The 20,964-nt window shown below is 43.2% G+C and overlaps 1 protein-coding gene across 1 annotated transcript; it reads left to right on the top strand.

The window, feature by feature from the left end:
- Positions 1-17,914: 17,914 nt before the first annotated feature.
- On the top strand, positions 17,915-19,741 carry LINGO2 (leucine rich repeat and Ig domain containing 2; the record flags this gene model as incomplete). Its single annotated transcript, XM_081945007.1, has 1 exon — positions 17,915-19,741. The coding sequence occupies exon 1, from the start codon at positions 17,921-17,923 to the stop codon at positions 19,739-19,741; it is 1,821 nt and encodes a 606-aa protein (XP_081801133.1). The 5' UTR covers positions 17,915-17,920.
- Between the last annotated feature and the right edge of the window lie 1,223 nt (positions 19,742-20,964).

The raw sequence follows: 20,964 nt of genomic DNA, 5'->3' as shown, positions 1-20,964 counted from the left end.
GCCCCCGAACTGGTTCTCCGGGCAGCGGAGGCACTGCCATCTTGTTTTTTTGTTTCTGCGCATGAGCAGAGGAATTTTAATTGCACTGGGCATGCGTGCATCAAGCACACGCATGCACGATGCGTCCACAAGCAAACCGGCAGTAGTGACTGCTGGAACCCACCCGTTGCCTGCAATGTCAGAGTGGGTCCACGAAGGCATGAAGAAATGTTATGATTTAAATCTTGAGTTAAGTCTTGGGGGTCCATAACCACAAAAAGTATTTAAAGGTGGTTCATGGTGAAGAAAAGATTGAGAACCACTGCTCTAAGTAATGTTCTAGCAGATACAACGTACTGTACATTATTTGCAGAAAAATTCAAAACTTTGATGAAAATTGGGCTTATTCACAATGTATGTTTTCTGACCAAAGCTGCATTGTTTAGAAAAATGAAAAAAAAAACCATAATTAGATCTAAACAACAACCCAGCCATAGGGGGAAAATATCAATCACCATAAATTATAATCATCATTATGTTAAATATATTATAATCCTCAATATATTAAAATAAATTTCCATTCATTCTTGTGCCTATTCATTATGTTTATCCCTGATAGTAAATAAGCATTCGGGTTTACACAATTGTTCTTACTGGTTGGATTATACAGTGCAAAAATTGTATTCAGAATCTATGTAATGAATGGAGAATATCAATTCCAGAAATTAGTTCCTAAATTTTCTCTAAAATAACTTAAAATGTTTTCTTCACAGTACCACAGCTGGCAGAACAGAGATAAACAGGCAGCTAGCCATGTTTTATCATCTTGGACAAGCAATTTAAAAACTGCTCAGAAACAATCTGAGTGGTTCAGAAGAGGAAGTTAAGAGAGATTTCAAAGCAGTATAAACTACTTGGAATTGTGTTGACTCCTTCAGTCATCTTCTTACATTTTGCCCTCTGGCCATTGATCAATTGCTTGCTTGCTTATGTCAACTCTTAGCTTCCTCCATGATGAACCACCCCTCAACGGAGCTCTTTGAATCATGCATCCATGGCCTCTGTAACCAAGTCCATCCACCTTGCCTATATGCCCAAAAACTTCATTTCCGTACGTCATCACTGTGTGGGGGAAAGATACATCTATGTTCTCTTCCTTATATTGAACACAATCAATATAATGATTCCAACCAATTTGAAACTGCTTTGTTCAAGATTATGTTGATTTCTGGAATCAACCTGAAACGTATCGGTATAGAGCAGTGATGGTTAACCTTTTCTGGACTGAGGGCCCAAAGTGCGTGGGTCCGGACCCCAAAAATTCAATGCACATGCAGCCCCCTTGCACGTGCCCTGCCCCACACATGTGCGCAGGGCCCCCTTGGATGCCCCCTGCCCCACGCATGCATGCACGGCAGAGACCCAAAAACCAGCTGGCAGGGGAGGCGTGTACGCATGCGCAGCGGAGCTGAACTGAGGTGACGTGCCATCAGAGAGGGCGCCGCATGCCACCTCTGGCGCACATGCCATAAATTTGCCATCATAGGTATAGAGCATAAAATGGTAGTCTGGATGAGCAAATGATGGTGTTCCTCTATTTTTATAATCAACTTGTTCTTTAGTTATGATTTCACACAAGATGGTATCACATTCTTGAATTGGAATAAACTGAATCCATATACATAATTCAGATAATTTTTATTACTAAGCGAGACAGTTGTTAAGTGAGTTTTGTCCCATTTTACAACCTTTTTTGCCATAGTTGTTAAATGCATCACTGCAGCTGTTAGCAATATGGTTGTTAAGTAAATCTGGCTTCTCCATTGACTTGCTTATCAGAAGGTTGCAAAAGGTGATTACATAACCCCAGGACACTGCAACCGTCATAAATATGAGTCAGTTGTTAGGCTTCTGAATTTTGGTCACAGGACTCTGGAAATGCTACGATTGCAAGTGTGAAAAACAGGTACTTTTTTCAGGGCCATTGTAACTTTGAATAGTCAATAAATTGTTGTAAGGAGAGGACTACTTGTAGATTATACTGTAAACTATGAATAGGACACATATTTACCTTCAGTATATTTACTGAATAAACTATAATGGGCAAATTGTAGTAAGCAGGGTTCCATAGACACTCAAATCACCTGGCCTCATTGCTATATATTGCCCAGAGTCGTTGGATGTAAGATGGGCAGGAAATAAATTTTCTAAATTAATAAATAAATAGACTAGAGAGAGATTTTGTCTCTGTAACATATGAGCTTTGCTATTCTCACTCTTTTTCCACACTGCCAAAATCAGTCAGGGGACATTGCAATTGACCCAATTCATCTTTCAGTATAGAAGTAGTTACTTTACTGATAATTATTCTGATTGTGACTTTGCTTTATTGAAGTTGCCATTGCACAGGAGAAATGTCACTAGGATTCTGTGGCTGTTAGATGAGGACTTTTGAAGTGCCAAACCCTGCCATACTGTAAGAAACACTCTGATAAAATGATTAACAGAGAAAAAGAGAGAACTGGAAGACCCATGCTATTCAGAAATATTCCAGCACACAGAGCTGATAATTAAATAATCCTTGTAGATTATGCGTAGATTGGAGATGAGATGAGATGAGAGAGGTGATAGATGATTGATGATATGTGTGTCCAAAGGAGTACATTGCAACATACCTGCTGTTCTTTAAAATGTGTACCTCAGCAATATCTCTACCCTATGGATATTTAGCAATTATTATGCCAGGTAATTTAGGTTAGTCATAAAGAAAACAAACAAATACATTATTGAGTATTTTAGAAGAAGAAAAACATGAAAGAGTGGGGTTTCCCCCCCCCCTAAGTAAGGGACACACTTTCCAATATAAAAAGACATAATGATTGACTGGCTTCATTTGTGTATACCAAATGAGGTCAGATTTGCTCCCTCTGTTGCTTTGCTTAGTAAAAATAATAATTTAGCCAGGCCTTTGAGGCATAAGTGAAGTATTGACTGCTAAACTGCCAGGGATAGGTACAGCTTCTTCTTGTGGTTTTCTTTGTTCTGCTCTTCATGATTTACTTTACTTTACTTTAATTCATATTTCTAGACCACCCCCTCTCCCAGAAGGGACTCGGGGCGGTGTACAGTCAGGTTAAAACACAGTGGAATACATAAAAATGAATACATAAATACACAAATACTTAAATACTTAAATACTTAAATGATGATTTATATATTATTTTTAATTGAGGTTCTAAGTCAATTATTGATGTCCATTGTGTATTGCTAGCCTCTTGAAGTGCTGCTGGTGCAAAGGGTTTTGAGAAACGATGACAGCATTAAGAAACATGTCATAACTGCATGTAGGTGTGTTGAGGATAAGCAAGCTGATCCATTGCTTCCTGATACATTGTTGAGTTATTTGTGGAATTTCTGAAGGACCTTAGCAGCAGTACACAAGAGAAACTCACTCTGTAACTTCATGCCTTTTTTCTATTATTGCCTTCCTTTTCCTGTTACCTAAGAGTGATGTCACTACAATGCAAATGGCCATTGTCACTGGTTTCCCATAATGCCTTTTTCTAAAGACCCTGAGAGGGCCACCATCACTCCCTAAAGTTGTGTGTGTTGCTGCTTTGTTCTCTAAAACTCCTTGGGGCATTGAGGTCTGTGCAGTTTTCAAGAATTGCTTCATAACGTTGAGGATCCTCAAAGCTAGATTTATTTATTTTTAAATTTTATTATTATTGTACAGTTTTTATTAGTTTATAACGTAGCCTACAAAGAGAATACAAAAGTAAACAGTTGGGATCTTCGGGAAGGGGAAAAGGAAATGGATAGTGGGGGGAAGTAAGGAAAAAAGAAGAAAAAGCCAATGACGTCCGACTCCTTCAGTGTAATAGAATAAGACATTAACATCTAACCCAGGGGTGTCCAAACTTGGGAACTTTAAGACTTGTGGACTTCAACTCCCAGAATTCCCCAGCCAGCCATGCTGGCTGGGGAATTCTGGGAGTTGAAGTCCACAAGTCTTAAAGTTCCCAAGTTTGGACACCCCTGATCTAACCTCAACTTTTTACTTTTACATAATAGTATAACTGGCCATTTATATAACAGCAAATCTACCTAATCTAATGGGTAAAACCCAAAATCAAAGTTTCTTTTTTTCCCCCACCTGAAGCACAAAGTCCAGAAGTGGTTTCCAAGTAGAAATAAAGGTATTTGTATTTTTTTTTCTTTGATCAAAGCAGCCAATTTAGACATCTCTGCTAACTCCATCAGTTTTTGCAGCCATTCATCCATTATGGGGATCGAGGTGACCTTCCATTTGTGTGTATAAAATAGTCTTGCTGCCGTCAACATATATAACATTGAAGTTCCAACATTTTTCCCCAAGTCTTTTTCCATTAAACCCAAAAGAAAAGTCTCTGGTTTTCTTTCTATATTCACTGTAAGAATTTTCTATAGTAGGATATGAATTCTACTACAATATTTCTTTGCCTTAATCACACGTCCACCATAAATGATAAAAAGTCCCTTCTTTTACATTTACATTTCCAACATTCATTTGAAATACCTTTATCCATGTCTGACAATTTATCTGGAGTTAAATGCCAACGATACATCATCTTACATCAAAATAAATTTTCTTTTAAATTATAATTTAATGTAATTTTTAAACCTTTATTCCACATATTCTCTCATTGTTGTCAAAGCTAGATTTCAACAGGCAACTGTGCCAGATAGCCAAGTGCTTCCATTGGCTTTGGGGCTTCTCAGGTGGGGCCACAGAGGTTGGTCACTTTAGAAACAGACATTTTCCCACCCAATGTTTTTGTATGTAGATTCCCCAAAATGAAGCATCTGAGCAATTGGCTGCCCTATACCCATCATGACGAACCTATGGCACGCAGAGCCCTCTCTGCAGGTACGCAAGCTGTCACCCCAGCTCATCTCCACTGTCCGTGCCTCCCGCTAGCCAGATGATTTTCAAGTCTCTGCCGTGCAGTCATGGGGTGCATGTGGGAGACGCATGCGGAGACACAGGGGGGCATGCATGCATGCGTAGGGCAGGGGGGGTAGTGTGGAGGGCTCCGTGTCCTGTTTTTGTTCCCAGGAGGCTGCAGGGAGGCCTACTAGGCCCAAAACAGGGGGGATTCCACACACATTCACGGGGGGCGGGGGATTGCGGGGGAGTCACGTGCAAATGTGCAGCAGATGCATCCATAATGCAATGAGTGTGTGACCTCACACGGTCTCAGCGTGTGAGGCCACTCACTCATTGCATTATGGGTGTGGGTATGCGCAAGCACTGTCACACGGGGACGCACGCTCTTTCAGCACGCAAAACAAAAAAGGTTAGCGATCACTGCCCTATTCGTCTATTCAGATGAGAATTTTGAACCAGTCACCTGGCTTTCCAAATTACCACTTCCATTCCAGGGTTGTAGTATTTGTTTATCTTCCACGTGATTACAAGATCCACCAAGGGAATGCCACAGTTGTAGGGTTGATGAGAAGTAAATGGTACGGCCTGTGTGCCAACAAATGGTCGCCATTTCTTCTTCAAATCTGGAAGAGTGCCCATCCCTATCAGATTTCTTTCTTTTCTTGAAAAGATTTGTGGTGGTGTGAAAAACAAGACTCAAGAGGAGCTTTTAGTCAGGAGAACCAATGCTGTATTGTGATGAAGATGCTGGACTACGGGCAGGGAGACACAGGTTGTAGTCTCCCCCCATCTCTTAGGCACTGAAGATAGCTGCCTAGTCTTAGGCTAGTTGTTCTTTCTGAGCTCTACCCAGAATCAGCCTTTGTGAAAAGCTGACTGATTAAACAAAACTCTTGTCAGATCACGCACTGAGAGCTTCACTTTAAGAACTAGGTATGCACAGCACAAAAACAAATGGATCTTGTATTCATGTGGGGAAAACAACAATAGGAACAGTAACAGCTATCAATCAGAATACTAGAGCGATATATAGAAAATGAACCTAGAGTAATTTCATATGGCTTCTTAATTTCTCCAACCATATTCAGCTGTGAATAGGTTTATTATTAGTTTAGCTTAAATTAGTTTAGTTTATTATTTTATTATTTTCCTCTGTACCATTGTTTGCTTAGAATAATTAACTACATGTTCGTGAGTGGACTGTTTTGCATAAGTTCCAAAAGGCCTGTCTTAGCTTTAGAAATAATTTATTACTTTTAATTTCCCCAACTTCTTTTACCCTATAAATTGACCTCTGTGTTCGATCTCAGCCTTTCCTTTTTCTAAATCACATCTATAAACTTTAAGTAATAAAGTCCTAGTACCTTGTAATGTAGCCAAGAGTATCTATCTCCCTGAAGATCTATTAAACAGGAGGGTTTTTATGACGATAAACAATCCAATGTGTAAGTTATTTAATTTGTTATTGTTGGGCTTTTATAACCAAGAAAGGACAAAGAAGTGTTTGTGTTGTTTCTTTGTGTGTCGATGTGTGTCTTTATCGGAAATCCTATACAGGAAGGAGGTAGAACAGTTTTAGTGGAGATTACAAAATGTCTTGGGCCTGTCCGCTGATAGCAGCCTCATATTTTTTTTTGCAGATTCAATATTGTCACACCATCTCCACCAATGAAATTATATCACACACACACACAGAGAGAGAGAGAGAGAGAGAGAGAGAGAGAGAGAGAGAGAGAGAGAGAGAGAGAGAGAGAGAGAGAGAGAGAGAGAGAGAGAGAGAGAGAGAGAGAGAGAGAGAGAGAGAGAGAGAGAGAGAGAGAGAGAGAGAGAGAGAGAGAGAGAGAGAGAGAAGTTTTTGTTTTTCTACCTAATTTAAGTGCTTGAGAATTTATTTAGGGTTTTTCATGGTGGTGCTTTTGACTTTACTTCCATGTTGAGATTGATTTGGGGTGTGTGCTATTTGGTTTTCTTTTAGATATTCAAATCCCTCTGATGTACACTCTCTGGGCTGCCCTATCTTACAATCTAAGAAACTCCAAAAGAAACCAAGAGAAGCACAGAAAGTTGTAGATCCCTAGAGAGATCATGGTTTAATGCAAGTCAAATGGATCTTTTTCTGCAAAAGTATAAGAATATCATATATGCTAATGAGAATTTCACTAAAATTTTCTCCTCCCTTGAAAGGTATTTGAACACCCTTTCCCTCAAATTGAATCAGGAACATAGCAGGGGGATCATAACAAGTTTTTCACCAAGCATGTCTTGTTCATTTGCGGAATGCTTAGAAACTGATATAGAGCTGAAAAGAAATCCGGAACAAGCCAGGAAACATTCATACAACAAACCAAGTTTATATTTGTAATCGATAAAACAAGGAAAGACATTTTCAATGTATGCTCAACCATAGTTGACTTCATAACTTTCTAGGCAACAGATGGAAGTAATGTCCCTATGCGTCTGAATAGACTTTTTTCTATTCTTCCCAGTCTATCCTTCCAGTGTGGAATTCAGTTCAAAACCTTCGTCATGTCAGCCAAGAGGAGTTGTTCCATCCAAGCATTGGCCCGAAAAAACATAATATGGTGACTTTAGGCCAGTCTCTCAGCCCAACCCATCTCACAAAGTTGTTGAGGAAGGCAGCGGTGGGATTCACTTACCTTCCCTACCGGTTCGCAAATGTGCCTTCCACAGCCGCCACTACCAGTTCATCCGAACTGGCTAAATACCACCTCTGGAGGAAGGCTGTTGAATACGTTCACCACCTTGAGTTATTTGTAAAATAATAAAGGTAGGAAACAAATAGATAAATGGAGATGGGATAGATAGATTAGATCAGGGGTGTCAAACTGGCAGCCCGCGGGTCGGATGCATCACACACAGGCCACACCCACCCCAGCTTCGTGAACGGAAAAAACATGATACATCACATGACAGGAATGTGACGCAGTGAATTTAACACCCATGGATTAGGTAGGTAGGTAGATAGATAATAGGATTTTAGCTTAGTCTAATGCTTGAAGAAGACGAATGAATAAATAAACCATTTTTGGTTTAGTACAGTTGCCATAGTTTGAAACCACACAGGAATGGAGGAAAAGGCTTGAATGATGGCTTTTATTCTTGTGTTTTTATTTTGCTATTCAGTAGAGACTAAAAAAGAATGACAGAGACCTGCAGTACTCCAAATGTAATGCTCAGTGTCTTTATTAAATCCTGCACTGCAATTCCAGCTGTTTCTCCACAGTGACTTGTAATTATAAAAATAACTGGTACTCATAAAGAAAATGTGTCAGCAGTTCTTTAGATGTTTCTAGATCTTAACAATACCATTTCCTTCGATGAGCAAGAATGCAGATCATAATCAGCATTCATGCTGGGGATAAAAGTAGAGAAATCAATCTAATTTATCTTGCTTCTTCCTTCTTCTCATTCTTTTTGAGAGAAAGAAAGTAGTTGAAAAACATCCACTGAATGCCCAAAAATCAGAATAAGAGCTTGGAGAAAATTAGTTTTAAGTAATCTTCAATGTATGATCATTATGCAGCAACTGCTTGAAGCTACGCAGAGATAACGGAAGAAACTTCCGTTTCTTCAAACTTCCGTATGACAAGACCCAAAAGAAATAGCTATTGCAGCTCCCACCCCCCATGATCAAAATTTGGGCACTTGGCAGAATGATAGACGCACTTAACACCACAGGGTTACTTCACCTTTCCCCTACCACCTATCTCTCCTCCATCTATGCCTTTTGGGCTCCAGTAGCCCCTACTTCTGTAGCTAACCTTCTCTGTGGAAGTCCTTCTTTTCACTTTGCCTAGTGCAGGGGTCAGCAACCTGCAGCTCTGGAGCTGCATTTGGCTCTTTCATCCCTCTGCTGTGGCTCCCTGTCACCGGTCGGCGCCACAATTCTGAGAGGAGCTTCTGGTTGGGGGGGAGCACGGTGCGCCAGGAAGAGAGACTATGGCAAGGGGCAGGTTTTCCGGTCATCTCCACAATTGATAGGGCTTTCGGTTAGCACAGGTAGAGGAAAAAGGATGCCACGTTAGGGGGGGAGACTGTATGGTGGGGGTACTGGACTTCCAATTGGCTCCAGAATTGAACGGGGGGGTTCCAGTTAGGATCTTTGTGGCTCTTTGAGTGTTTAAGGTTACCGACCCCTGGCCTAGTGACATGATAGAAGTCCAATATTTGAGGGGCTGCCACAAGCACCAGAAGGCAGGACAGGAAGCAATGGATGGAAACTCATTAAGGAGAGAAGCAACCTAGAAATAAAGATAAGTTTCCTGACAGAACTGTTAAGTAAGTAAGCTCCCCGTTAGGAGAGCGAGTGTGCAGAGAAGCGTAATGAGAGTGGTATGGAAGAACACGCACAAACCAGCATACAGAGACACCGAATAGTATAAAATATAGTAGTTTACTATGTGGAAATATAGAGGTATTCAGAGTTCAGTTTACAGTCCACGTCATACACGGTTCAGTCAGCCAGTTAGTTATCAATATTCTCAGTTTAACACACAAAGCAGCTAACTGTAGCAAGACTCAGTAACTCACTAGAGTATCAAACAGTATCCACGATCCTCATCTAACAAACAGAGAGCCAACAGTCATTCTGGCTCCCTCTTATGGCTGCTTGAGGTAACAGCAACCAATTGCATCTCTCTAGCATTTAAAGCAGGGGTGTCCAAACTTTTTGCGAGGAGGGCCAGATTTGGTGAGGTGAAAATGTGTGGGGCCGATCATTCAGCCTGACATTCTTTGAACCCTTAACATTAAATGCGAATTAACTACCGTATTTTTCGGAGTATAAGACGCACCAAGATTTTGAAGAGGCAAATTAAAAAAAAAAGTTTTTGCACTCTCCCACGAAAATGGGCCTTTTTTTTAAAGGGCATGAATAGCCTTTAAGAGGCTTCTAGAGTGCTCCTAGGGGCTGGGGGGGGGGCAAAGTTGAGCAAAAAATGGCCCGTTTTTTGCTCATTTATGCCCTCCACAGCCCCCAGGAGCACTCTGAAAACCTCCTAAAGGCTATGCACAGCCATTTTGGTGAAGGGGGCAGAGTTTTGGGAAGCAAAAAATGCTGTATTCAGTGTATAAGATGCACCCAGATTTTTAGCCTCTTTTTTGAGGGGAAAAAGATGCATCTTTATACTTTGAAAAATACGGTATTTTATGAAAGACTAAACAAATAACTCCAGTGGGGAGAAGAGGCTGCGGGCTGCTTGAAATTTGCAAAAGGGCCACATTTGGCCCCCGGGCCGCACTTTGGACACGCCTGATTTAAAGTAACAGTTACAATCATGGCTTATATACATTGCCAAGCCAAGACTAGGGTTACATCCCTAACAAGAACAATTAATCGGTGGAACAATTTGCCTTCAGAAGCTGTGGGTTCTCAAACACTGGAGATTGGACACTTAAGAAGAGATTGGACAACGATTTGTCTGAAATGGTACAGTTAGTCCTCAATTTACAACAGTTCATTTATTGAACATTTGAAGTTACAATGGCACTTACAAAACTAACTAATGACCAGACCACAATTCAGACACTTGTCAACTGATTCATATTTATAACAGTTGCAGTGTCCTGGGATCATGTGATCACTTTTTGCGACCTGACAAGACAAGTCTGTGGGGAAACCAGATTCACTTAACACCCATGTCAGTAACCTAACAACTTCAGTGACTCACTTAACAACCATGGGAAGAAAGATCGTAAAGTGGGTCAAAACTCAATTAACAAAATCTCACTTAGCAACATAAATTTTGGGCTCAACTGTGGTCATAAGTCATGGACTATCTGTATAGGTTTTCCTGCTTGAATGTCGATGGAGATTCTCAGTTGTCCTAAAGATACTTTTTCAAGAGGCAACGGGACTTTCTCGTTTTTCTTTGAAGACATTTTGCTTCTCATCCAAGAAGCTTCCATCCAGTCAGAGTTGAAGAAGCTTCTCGGATGAGAAGCAAAAAACCAGAAAGCCCAGTTGCCTCTTGAAAAACCCCAATTCAAGCAGGTTTCCTCCTTGAACTGGGGTTGGGTTAGAAGATCGCCAAGGTCCCTTCCAATTGTGTGATTCTGTTCTCTCTTCTTGATCCTGGCAGCTTCTTGCTCCAAGCATGCTTGGCCTGGGCCTTTACACCATGCTGCTGGGGCTTCTCATGATACTGCAACCTGATGCCACATTGTTGGGGCTTCCCTGGACATGGTGCCATGCTGCTAAACTGCACTGGGGTGGCTGAGGCTCCCAAGGGTGCTGGATGTTTTGCGCTGTGGCTAGGAACTCTTTGCAGCCCCAGAACCACACTTCACCAAGAAGTCCCTGAACAACAGCAAGGCAAGCATTTCCAGAACCAGATGTTTTTCAGGATGCTTGTCAGCTGCAGCACAGTGGAGGGAGTTGGAGGCAATCCCTTACCATTACAATAGTGGCGAATATCTGTAGCTCAGGAGTAGGATAAGGGTTAAGGTTCGTTCTCCAAGCTTGTGGTCCTGATTATGGTCAAGGACTGCTTGTATACAAGTAGCTTTCAACTTACAAGTATTTGTTTAGTGACCATTCTTAGTTACAAGAGCCCTGAAAAAAGTGACATGACTGTTTTTCCCACTTACGACCATTGCAGCATCCCCAGGGTCACAAGATCAAAATTCGGACACTTGGCAACTGACTCATATTTATGACGGCTGCACTGTCCCAGGGTCATGTGATCACCTTTTGTGACCTTTTGACGAGCAAAGTCAATGGGGACACCAAATTCACTTAACATCTCTGTTACTAACTTAACAATTGCAGATTCACTTAACAACTGTGGCAAGGAAGGTCCTAAAACGGGGCAAAACATGCTTAACTGTCTCGCTGAGCAACACAAATTTTAAGCTCAACTGTGGTTGAGGACTACCTGAAGTGGAGCCACATGCCTTAAATCAGGGGTGTCCAAACTTGGGAACTTTAAGACTTGTGGACTTCAACTCCCAGAATTCTGGGAGTTGAAGTCCACAAGTCTTAAAGTTCCCAAGTTTGGACGCCCCTGCCTTAAATAAATAGGCTTCCACCTAGAGCTATTCCTTAGTACATAATGCCATTAAATTCAAAACCAGCATATATGAATTCAGTGGCAGAGAAGACTAGAGGCTTGTGCATATGGACAAAATTTTGTACCTATATGAAAGAGTAACCAGTCATGTATTTAGCCCACCATCTTCTATCAAAACCATCACAGTAAAAACATTGGTAGCAAATAGCAGCCTTGCGCAAATTGGTGCCTTCCAAGTATGTTGGACGAAAGGTCTTTTCAAGCTGATTTTGGTTGTAATTGAACATAATTTGGATTGGATGTCATGTTTGGGGGAGCTGGTATAAAAAATCTCTAGAGAAGGGTTTGGCACTTCATAATACAGTTGTTCTGGCCTAGGCTTTCCAAAAGCACGAAGCCAGCTCCTCGTCCTGAAAAAACACATTTTATTTAGTTGAATTCCTCTCCAGCAACATCCCAGCCAGCAGTCTTTCAAGAGATTTCACAACTGCAGACCTTTATCAGACTTGGAGAGCTGCCAGGCCGATATCTTCCAAACGCCACTCTGTAGCAGACAATACTTGGAAACAAAGATCTGTCAGGAACAGATCTTCACTCTAATGAATTGAACTAATTGTCTCTTGAAAACTCCCCTCCCCTTTCACTCCTCTTTTTTCCCTGTGGGAGGGGCCATTCACCATCCACCTGTGGCTTTACTCCTGAGTCGACCCTTGTTCCTTAGCTGTTCCCTTCTCCTGGCAGCTCTGTGCATTGTCACACTGGGAACAGGTTCCAGCAGTTCTTCTGCCCCACTGCTGTCCAACTTCAAAGGCAGCTGATAACTGTCAGACGGCTCTGGCTCTATCTCTGCCTCCGACGGAAAGAGCCTTCCCCAGATTCCAGGACTGGCCCATGTTCCTCCCCAACTTTCTCACTGTATGAAACTGCTGCCAGATCCATTGGCCACTGGCGGGCCACAACTACAATTTTGCTACTCATGTATCTATTTGAGAACTATTAAAATTAGGGAGCTGACAGTTAAATTATATGCCATTCAAGCTTCAGCCGGGGGACATTCCCCTGTTTTCAAAGAGAGAACAAGGCAGTTATGATTGCGGGAGGGGTGTGGGAGGCATTGCGGGAGGAGTGTATCACAGCCTTTTATATAAGCTGGACAAAAATGTAAACAAAGTTTGCTTTCGCTCTCTCTTCAATTCCCCGTGAGTTGTTATGGGACTCTGGGACAGTTCAGCAATGTCAATTCTACCCAGTCTGAAAGGAGCAAAAGCTCTAAGGAAGGAAAATTGCCCGGCTTTCTGACCTTGAAAATTCATCTCTTCTCCCCTGCTCCTTCCTTTGCATCTCCTTTCTGTCCTTGTAGATTGCTTTGGGTTGATTGGAAGGGCACTGTGGAGAAGATAGATATAGATCAGGGATGATTAAATCTGGCCTGCGGGGCCGGCCTGGAAATATCAAAGGTCCGGCCCATGGTGCCTCTGCTTGCCAAAACAGACCACCAGGGGGTTGTCAGTTTTCTGCCTCCCCAGCCTCCAGAAGCTTTCTGCCGGCCAAACACAGGCCCCGCGGAGGCCCCGCATGGCCTCTGCACAGCCTGTTTTTAGCCTGCAGAGTGCTACAGGAGGGCTGGATTGGACTGGATTTCAATTATGTGGCCTCAAGTAAGTGCCTGATCTGGATAGAAAACAAGCAGCATCTATGTTATTACTACAGGTTAACACTACATTTTACATACTGTAGGTCAATTTAATCTACAGTGAACAATCTATAATTGATAGCCATTTCTATTTACTATCCTGGAAATTTACCTCTGCTGTTAGATCTTGTATTATCATGTTATTTATGCTATTATATTTTTATTATTAGTTGAATAATAAAAATACAATAGTATAAACACCTTTCCTGCGTGGAAAAGCAATTTACAATTAAACAATGGAGAATAAATTTAGAAATAAAAAGTTTAATGAAGTATGAAGAATAAGTAATACATGTTTGCCCGTAATATCTGGTAGAAGGGATAGAAAAATGGTTATAGTAAAGAACTGTGGAATCAAAGAATAGAAGGGGGGAATGCATCTTGAGCCTGTGTTGACCACACACATACACCTGGCCACACACAGACACACCTGGCCCTCCGAAGTCAAACACAACCCTGATGTGGCCCTCAATGAATTCAGTTTGAAATCCCGGATATAGATAGATGGTGGGTGGATGGGTGGGTTGGAGGATGGATGGATGGATGGATGATAGATGGATAGGCAGGCAGGCAGGAAGGCAGGCAGGCAGACAACAATGATAGAATAAATATTAGAAATATAGAAATATAATTTAATTAAAATTCAGGATGCTAATGACAGTTTTTTAAATAACTGTAGCAGTTTTTGCATTTTTGAGAATCAGGGAACAAGTACCAAAGAGGTCTCAAGTGTTTTCAGAGAGCTTGAGTAAAACTTCACTTAAACAGGGAAAGCCAGCATTGCTCGCTGTTTGCCAACATATAGCCCCGTCAATAGTATAAAGACCCATGGAAATAAAATAACATTAAATAATTAATAGTCTATAAATTACTTGAATTTATAGAATAAAAGAATAAATGGCATATATATCACCAGAAGTGTTCATTGTGTGTGTGTGTGTGTGTGTGTGTGTGTGTGTGTGTGTGTGTGTATGCAAGTCTTGGCGTATTCGGGTCTTTTCCCAGGTAAGATTGAGAGTATCTTGGCGACGTTTTGATGAGGTCCCACTCGCTATCTTGAGGCTGGTGCCTTCGGCTTCGTGCTTGTGCGAGCAAAGTGTGATCGGAGCTGCCTTGGGTTTCTATAAATATTGGTGGTGGGTGTGGAGTGCTGGCTTTGTTGCTGTAAGCAGTTTGGTTGGCTGTATTGTTACATCTTGATTAGTTGATGGAGTTGATGTATGCAGATTAGCTGGCTGTTTCGTAACATCCTGTGTGGCTGAGGTACTAGCTGTGTGCCTATTAGTCTTTTGTGTTGTAACGACCTGGGTAATGGGCTGCGTGATGACATCCTGAGCTATAGTGTAGTGATGTAGAGGGGCGGGGGTCTTAGGAAATTTCCCATTCAACAAAAAGATTGACAATCCTACCCTCCAAAACTGCATTCGGCAAGCAATGATCAAAGATCCTGGATGTTCCCTTTGATCAGGATTCACTGGAAAGGCCCTAATCATAGAGCCTGGTAAATATTCAGGCATAATGTAATACCTAGTGAAGGAAAGTTTAGTTTAGTTAAGGGGGCTTTTGACACAGTTGGGTATTGCAAGCGATTTCTTCTCCTTGTGGGGTTAGATCAGCGGTTCTCAAATAGTGGGGCGCGCCCCCCTGGGGGGGCGCGAGGCTCCGTAAAGGGGGGCGCGAAGGCTCCCTTTCCATCTGGGTGCAACGGCGGCGTGGGCGAGGCATAATATATCCCGCCTGGAAGTGGCAGCACTTCGGACTGTGGATTTTCATTGGAGCCGCGGGCTGGAGCTGTGCAAGAAGCCTGCTCGGGCGGGGGTGGGAGGGAGGGAAGCATGGCTGTCCCAGGCTTCCCTCCCTTCCCCCCCCCAGCCCAAGCAGACTTTTTGCACAGCTCCAGCCCGCGGCTCTGATGAGTCTCTGAGCAGTCCCCAGCGCTGCCAGTTCAAGCCGGGATATATTCTGCCATGCCCTCGGCGGCGTCTTTATGCAGATAGCTCGCCTCCCCGCCAGCAGCTCCACCGCCAGCATTCCGTCTGGAAGCGGAAGCGCAACAGCCGCTGTTGGGGAAGGGACAAAGGGGCGGCGGTCGCCCGATCTTGCCACCGCCACCCCTTCGCCCCTGGTAACGGCGACTGTTGTGCTGCTGCTTCCAGCTGGGATGCTGGAGGAGCTGCTGGCAGGGAGGGAGGGAAGAAGGGGAGGAGGGAGTAAGGATAGACAAGCAAGAGGGAAAGAGGAAAGAAGGCAAGCAGGCAGGAAGGAGGCAGAAGGAAGGAGGGAAGAATGGAACTGGAAGGGAGGCAGGGAAGGAGGGAGGGAGAAAGGAAGGATAGGAGGATAGGGAAAGAGGAAAGAAGGCAGGCAGGCAGGGAGAAAGAGGAAGGAGGGAACTGGAAGGGAGGCAGGAAGGAAGGGAAGGAGGAAGGGAGGGTGGAAGGAAGGATAGACAAGTAAGAGGGAAAGAGGAAAGAAGGCAAGCAGGCAGGAAGGTGGCAGGAGGAAGGAGGGAAGAATGGAACTGGAAGGGAGGCAGGGAAGGAGGGAGGGAGAAAGGAAGGATAGGAGGATAGGGAAAGAGGAAAGAAGGCAGGCAGGCAGAAGGGAGGGAGGTGCAAGGAAGGAAGGAAGCATAGATAAGCAGGACGGAAAGAAGGCAGGCAGGCAGGGGGAAAGAGGAAGGAGGGAACTGGAAGGGAGGCAGGAAGGAAGGGAAGGAGGAAGGGAGGGTGGAAGGAAGGATAGACAAGTAAGAGGGAAAGAGGAAAGAAAGCATGTGACTACGGTGGGAGATGAGGAAAGACCGGTGTGCTATGTTATGCAGAGGTGTACTTATAACAATTTTATAGACAAATTATACTATTTACAGTCGCGCGGGGGGGGGCATGAAATGTTTTCTTCTTCCTAGGGGGGGCATGACAGAAAATAATTGAGAAGCACTGGGTTAGATGGAGAAAAGGGAGGAGAGGGGAGTGGAGAGGAGGAGGAGAGAGGAGAGGAGAGGAGAGGAGCTGAATATGTTTCAGTAGTTGCTTCTTTGCACAGCAGGGTTGAAATGTCCTTTTGGGCTCCCCTAACAAGTAAAACTGGGGCTCAGTGGCTAAGACACTGAGCTTGTCAATCAGAAAGGTCTGCAGTTCAAATCCCTAGTACCGTCTAACAGAGTGAGCTCCTGTTACTTGTCCCAGCTTCTGCCAACCTAGCAATTCGAAAGCATGTAAAAATGCAAAACTACAAATAGAAAAACAGGGACCAAAATTGGGAAGGTAACGGTGTTCCGTGCACCTTCGGCATTTAGTCATGCCAGCCACATGACCATGGAGACGTCTTTGGACAGCGCTGGCTCTTTGGCTTTGAAACGGAGATGAGCACCGCCCCCTAAAGTCAGGAATGACTAGCACATATGTGGGAGAGGAACCTTTGCCTTTAACAAGTTTTTAAAAACCCGTTCCTGTTCCCAAGCTGTGGTTGAATTTCCTGGCACAATGTATTAACAGCTTCTGCTGAAATGAAACCCAAGGTCTTGCAGAACTGAAAAGTGTTTGAAGTCAAGGTTGAAGTGTGTTCAGTCCACTCCAAGAGACAGCTTTCTCATAGCACTGTCTGGCAGGTACTGGCTTCTGTTTTCCCTTCACAAGAACGGACAGAAGCCTGTGTCTTGTGCCATGTGAGAACAGGTGAAAGTGTATTTTTTGAAGAAATAGTAGAAATAAGACAGAAGTACACTACTCTTTTGTAAGAAACCCAAGGGATATTTGCTAGTGCTACAAAATCAGTTCTAGGAACTGCCCCAACAACTACAGAATGGTGCTAGTAATTATACAACTTTTCCTAACAACTGACTGTAGCAATTGATAGGATCCCCTTAAGAATTGAAATAGAAAATGCATAACTGACATATTAACCATGAAAACCAATTGATAGTAGTTCTCTTCTGTCGAAAGAATGCCTGGGTTTTAAGCATTATTATGTTTGGTTGAAGAGGCAGAAGAGGCAGAAAAACCATATTGGGGGTCAGGATTGGGGAATCTGCAACTCTTCTGATGCTAGACTAGAACAGCTCCAAGGTCATGTAGTTCCACAACATCTGGACGGCCGCAGTTTTTTTTTTTGTCTTTGATTTCAATGCAATCCCTCAATATTAGGTCAGGTTTAGTTTAGGTGCAGTAGCTTTCACTGAAAATGAACATGACCTTTCAGTTTTCCTAACTATTTCTCTCTCTTTGTCTCTCTCCTTTCTCTCCTTGGCAGGCCTGTGACAGAGGATTAGACAATATTAGTGGAGTCATGCTTCACACAGCCATATCATGCTGGCAGCCATTTCTAAGTCTGGCTGTGCTGCTACTTTTCATAGGCTCCACCCTAGGTTGCCCAGCTCGCTGTGAATGCTCAGCACAGAATAAGTCTGTCAGTTGTCACCGGAGGCGCCTGATTGCCATCCCTGAGGGCATCCCCATAGAGACAAAAATCTTGGATCTTAGCAAAAACAGGCTAAAAAGTGTCAATCCGGAGGAGTTCACCGCTTTCCCTTTGCTTGAAGAGATAGATCTGAGCGACAACATCGTGGGCAATGTTGAGCCTGGGGCCTTTAACAGCCTATTTAATTTGCGTTCTCTGCGGCTGAAAGGGAATCGTCTGAAGCTGGTCCCTTTAGGAGTCTTCACTGGCTTGTCAAACTTAACAAAGCTGGATATTAGCGAGAACAAGATTGTCATCCTGCTGGATTACATGTTCCAGGACCTGCACAACCTCAAATCCCTTGAGGTTGGGGATAACGATCTGGTTTACATCTCCCACAGGGCCTTTAATGGATTGCTCAGTCTGGAGCACCTCACTCTGGAAAAATGCAACCTAACCGCTGTACCAACAGAGGCCCTTTCCTACCTTCACAACCTCATCAGCCTGCACCTGAGACATCTCAACATCAACCTGTTGCCTGCGTATGCCTTTAAGAGATTGTTCCACCTGAAAAACCTAGAAATAGATTATTGGCCTATGCTCGACACGATCCCTGCCAACAGTCTTTACGGCCTGAACCTCACTTCTCTCTCCGTTACCAATACCAATTTGTCCACAGTCCCTTATGTCGCTCTGAAGCACCTGGTTTACCTGATCCACCTGAATCTTTCCTACAACCCCATCAGCACAATCGAATCTGGCATGCTTGCAGATGTGTTGCGCCTGCAAGAGTTGCACATAGTGGGGGCCCAGCTGCACGCCATTGAACCTCATGCTTTCCAAGGCCTTCGATTTCTCCGCGTGTTAAACGTGTCCCAAAACCTGCTGGAAACTCTGGAAGAGAATGTATTCCATTCTGTCAAATCCCTGGAAGTTCTCTGCATAAGCAACAATCCCCTGGCTTGTGACTGCCGCTTGCTCTGGATCTTACAAAGGCAGCCCATGCTGCAGTTTGGTGGCCGGCAACCCATGTGTGCCGGTCCAGACAGTGTCAAAGAGAGGCCGTTTAAAGACTTCCATAGCACTGCCCTTTCTTTCTACTTCACTTGCAAGAAGCCCAGGATCTATGAAAAGAAGCTGCAGTACTTGGTGGTCGAAGAAGGGCAGACGGTGCAGTTCTCGTGTCATGCCGAGGGAGATCCTCAGCCGACCATCGCCTGGTTGACACCGCGACGGAGACTGGTCACCGCAAAATCCAGCGGGAGAACAACGGTGCTCACAGATGGTACGCTTGAGATCCGGTTTGCTCAAGATCAAGATAGTGGGATTTATGTTTGTGTGGCCAGCAATGCTGCTGGAAATGACACCTCCTCAGCCACCCTCACCGTCAAGGGGTTTGCCTCAGATCGTTTTCTTTATGCCAACAGGACTCCTATGTACATGACAGATTCCAATGACACCAGTTCCAATGGAACCAATGTGAATACATTTGCTCTGGACCTTAAGACAATACTGGTGTCAACGGCCATGGGCTGTTTCACCTTCCTTGGGGTGGTTTTATTTTGTTTCTTACTACTTTTTGTCTGGAGCCGTGGGAAAGGCAAGCATAAAACCACCATCGACCTCGAGTACGTGCCCCGTAAAAACAATGGTGCAGTGGTGGAAGGGGAGGTTTCAGGACCACGCAGGTTCAATATGAAAATGATTTGATGGTTGTGCTCTAGCATTATTAATTTTGCCCCTTTCCTTCTTCTGTGGCATTCGAACCAATTCAACACGCTTGGCAAGTAAGGAGGCCAGGCTGGAGGCAGGCTCCGCTTGGCCGCAGCCGTGTCAAGCAGTAGATGGAAATCAAAGAGACTATCTCAGATTGTACAGCAGAGCCTCATGTTTCGAGGCGGTGTGAGTGAGAGGGCTTTTTTCCTTTTTTTCCTTTTTATTTTTTGCAGAGTTTGGCATACAGCACTAATTGTTTGCATTGCAAATTTTATGGCGTTCTGGGGATTTCAGTAACAAACGGTCAGCTCCTGGACACGTATTGGAAACATTTTTACCACTACAAAGCAAACAAGCAAAAAAGAATCCCTACAGTATAGGATTTCATATTTTAAATGTGAGAAAGAAAGAGAGAGATGGATTTGTTTACAACCTACTCTGCAGTAAAAATTTGTATCTATAGCTCATTTGCTAAATCCTTGCATCTTTACCTTCTAGTTGGTTCAACACTGCAAAAATCAATGTATTACTGTAACATATACATATATGTGTGTATGTAGTACAGTAATACACACACACTATGTATAGTTTAAAGCAATACAGGTGAGAAATTTTGTTCCATCCACAGTGACTGATCCAAGTGTGACATCCCTCATCCCAAATTTCTAGCCAAATTTCGAAATTGGACTTCTGAAACAATTAGAGACAATAGTGTCTGAGATTTGAATTTACATCCAAGACATGAAGGAAATGACCAAATCAGAAGAATTTGTTGAACGCTATTGTGGTTCTCTTTATGTAAAAGAGGCACACACTTAATTTCAATATAAAATGGATTTTAAAAATACACATGTGGGATCACACTGGAACAGTTCACTGTAAAAAGGTGGAGATCTAACCTTGACCGCTTTTGGAGGCATAAAATCTGGCAGATCACACCTGAAGGACAAACCCTTCTATTTATTTTTTTATCATGCCCTGCCAAACACACCTTCATCCACCACCATTGCCACATCTGTTTCAATTTCTGATCTATCGTTTAGAAAAGGTGAACATGTCCTAGGAAAATGAACCAGGGCAGTATATTTTCACTTGCTTAGGAAAAAACCTGTCAGTGTTGCATTTATGGAAGCAAATGAAAAAAAAATGTACAAAAATTTGGGGGGATAGAAATAGGCCCTCCCTGATGCCAAGAAACTAACTTTGGTACAAGAACA

This window comes from Natrix helvetica (assembly GCF_964273705.1).
Source record: "Natrix helvetica genome assembly, chromosome: 2".
Lineage (NCBI taxonomy): Eukaryota > Metazoa > Chordata > Lepidosauria > Squamata > Natricidae > Natrix > Natrix helvetica.
The sequence above is the reverse complement of the archived record's forward strand: the minus strand, read 5'-3'. Positions and strand labels throughout refer to the sequence as shown.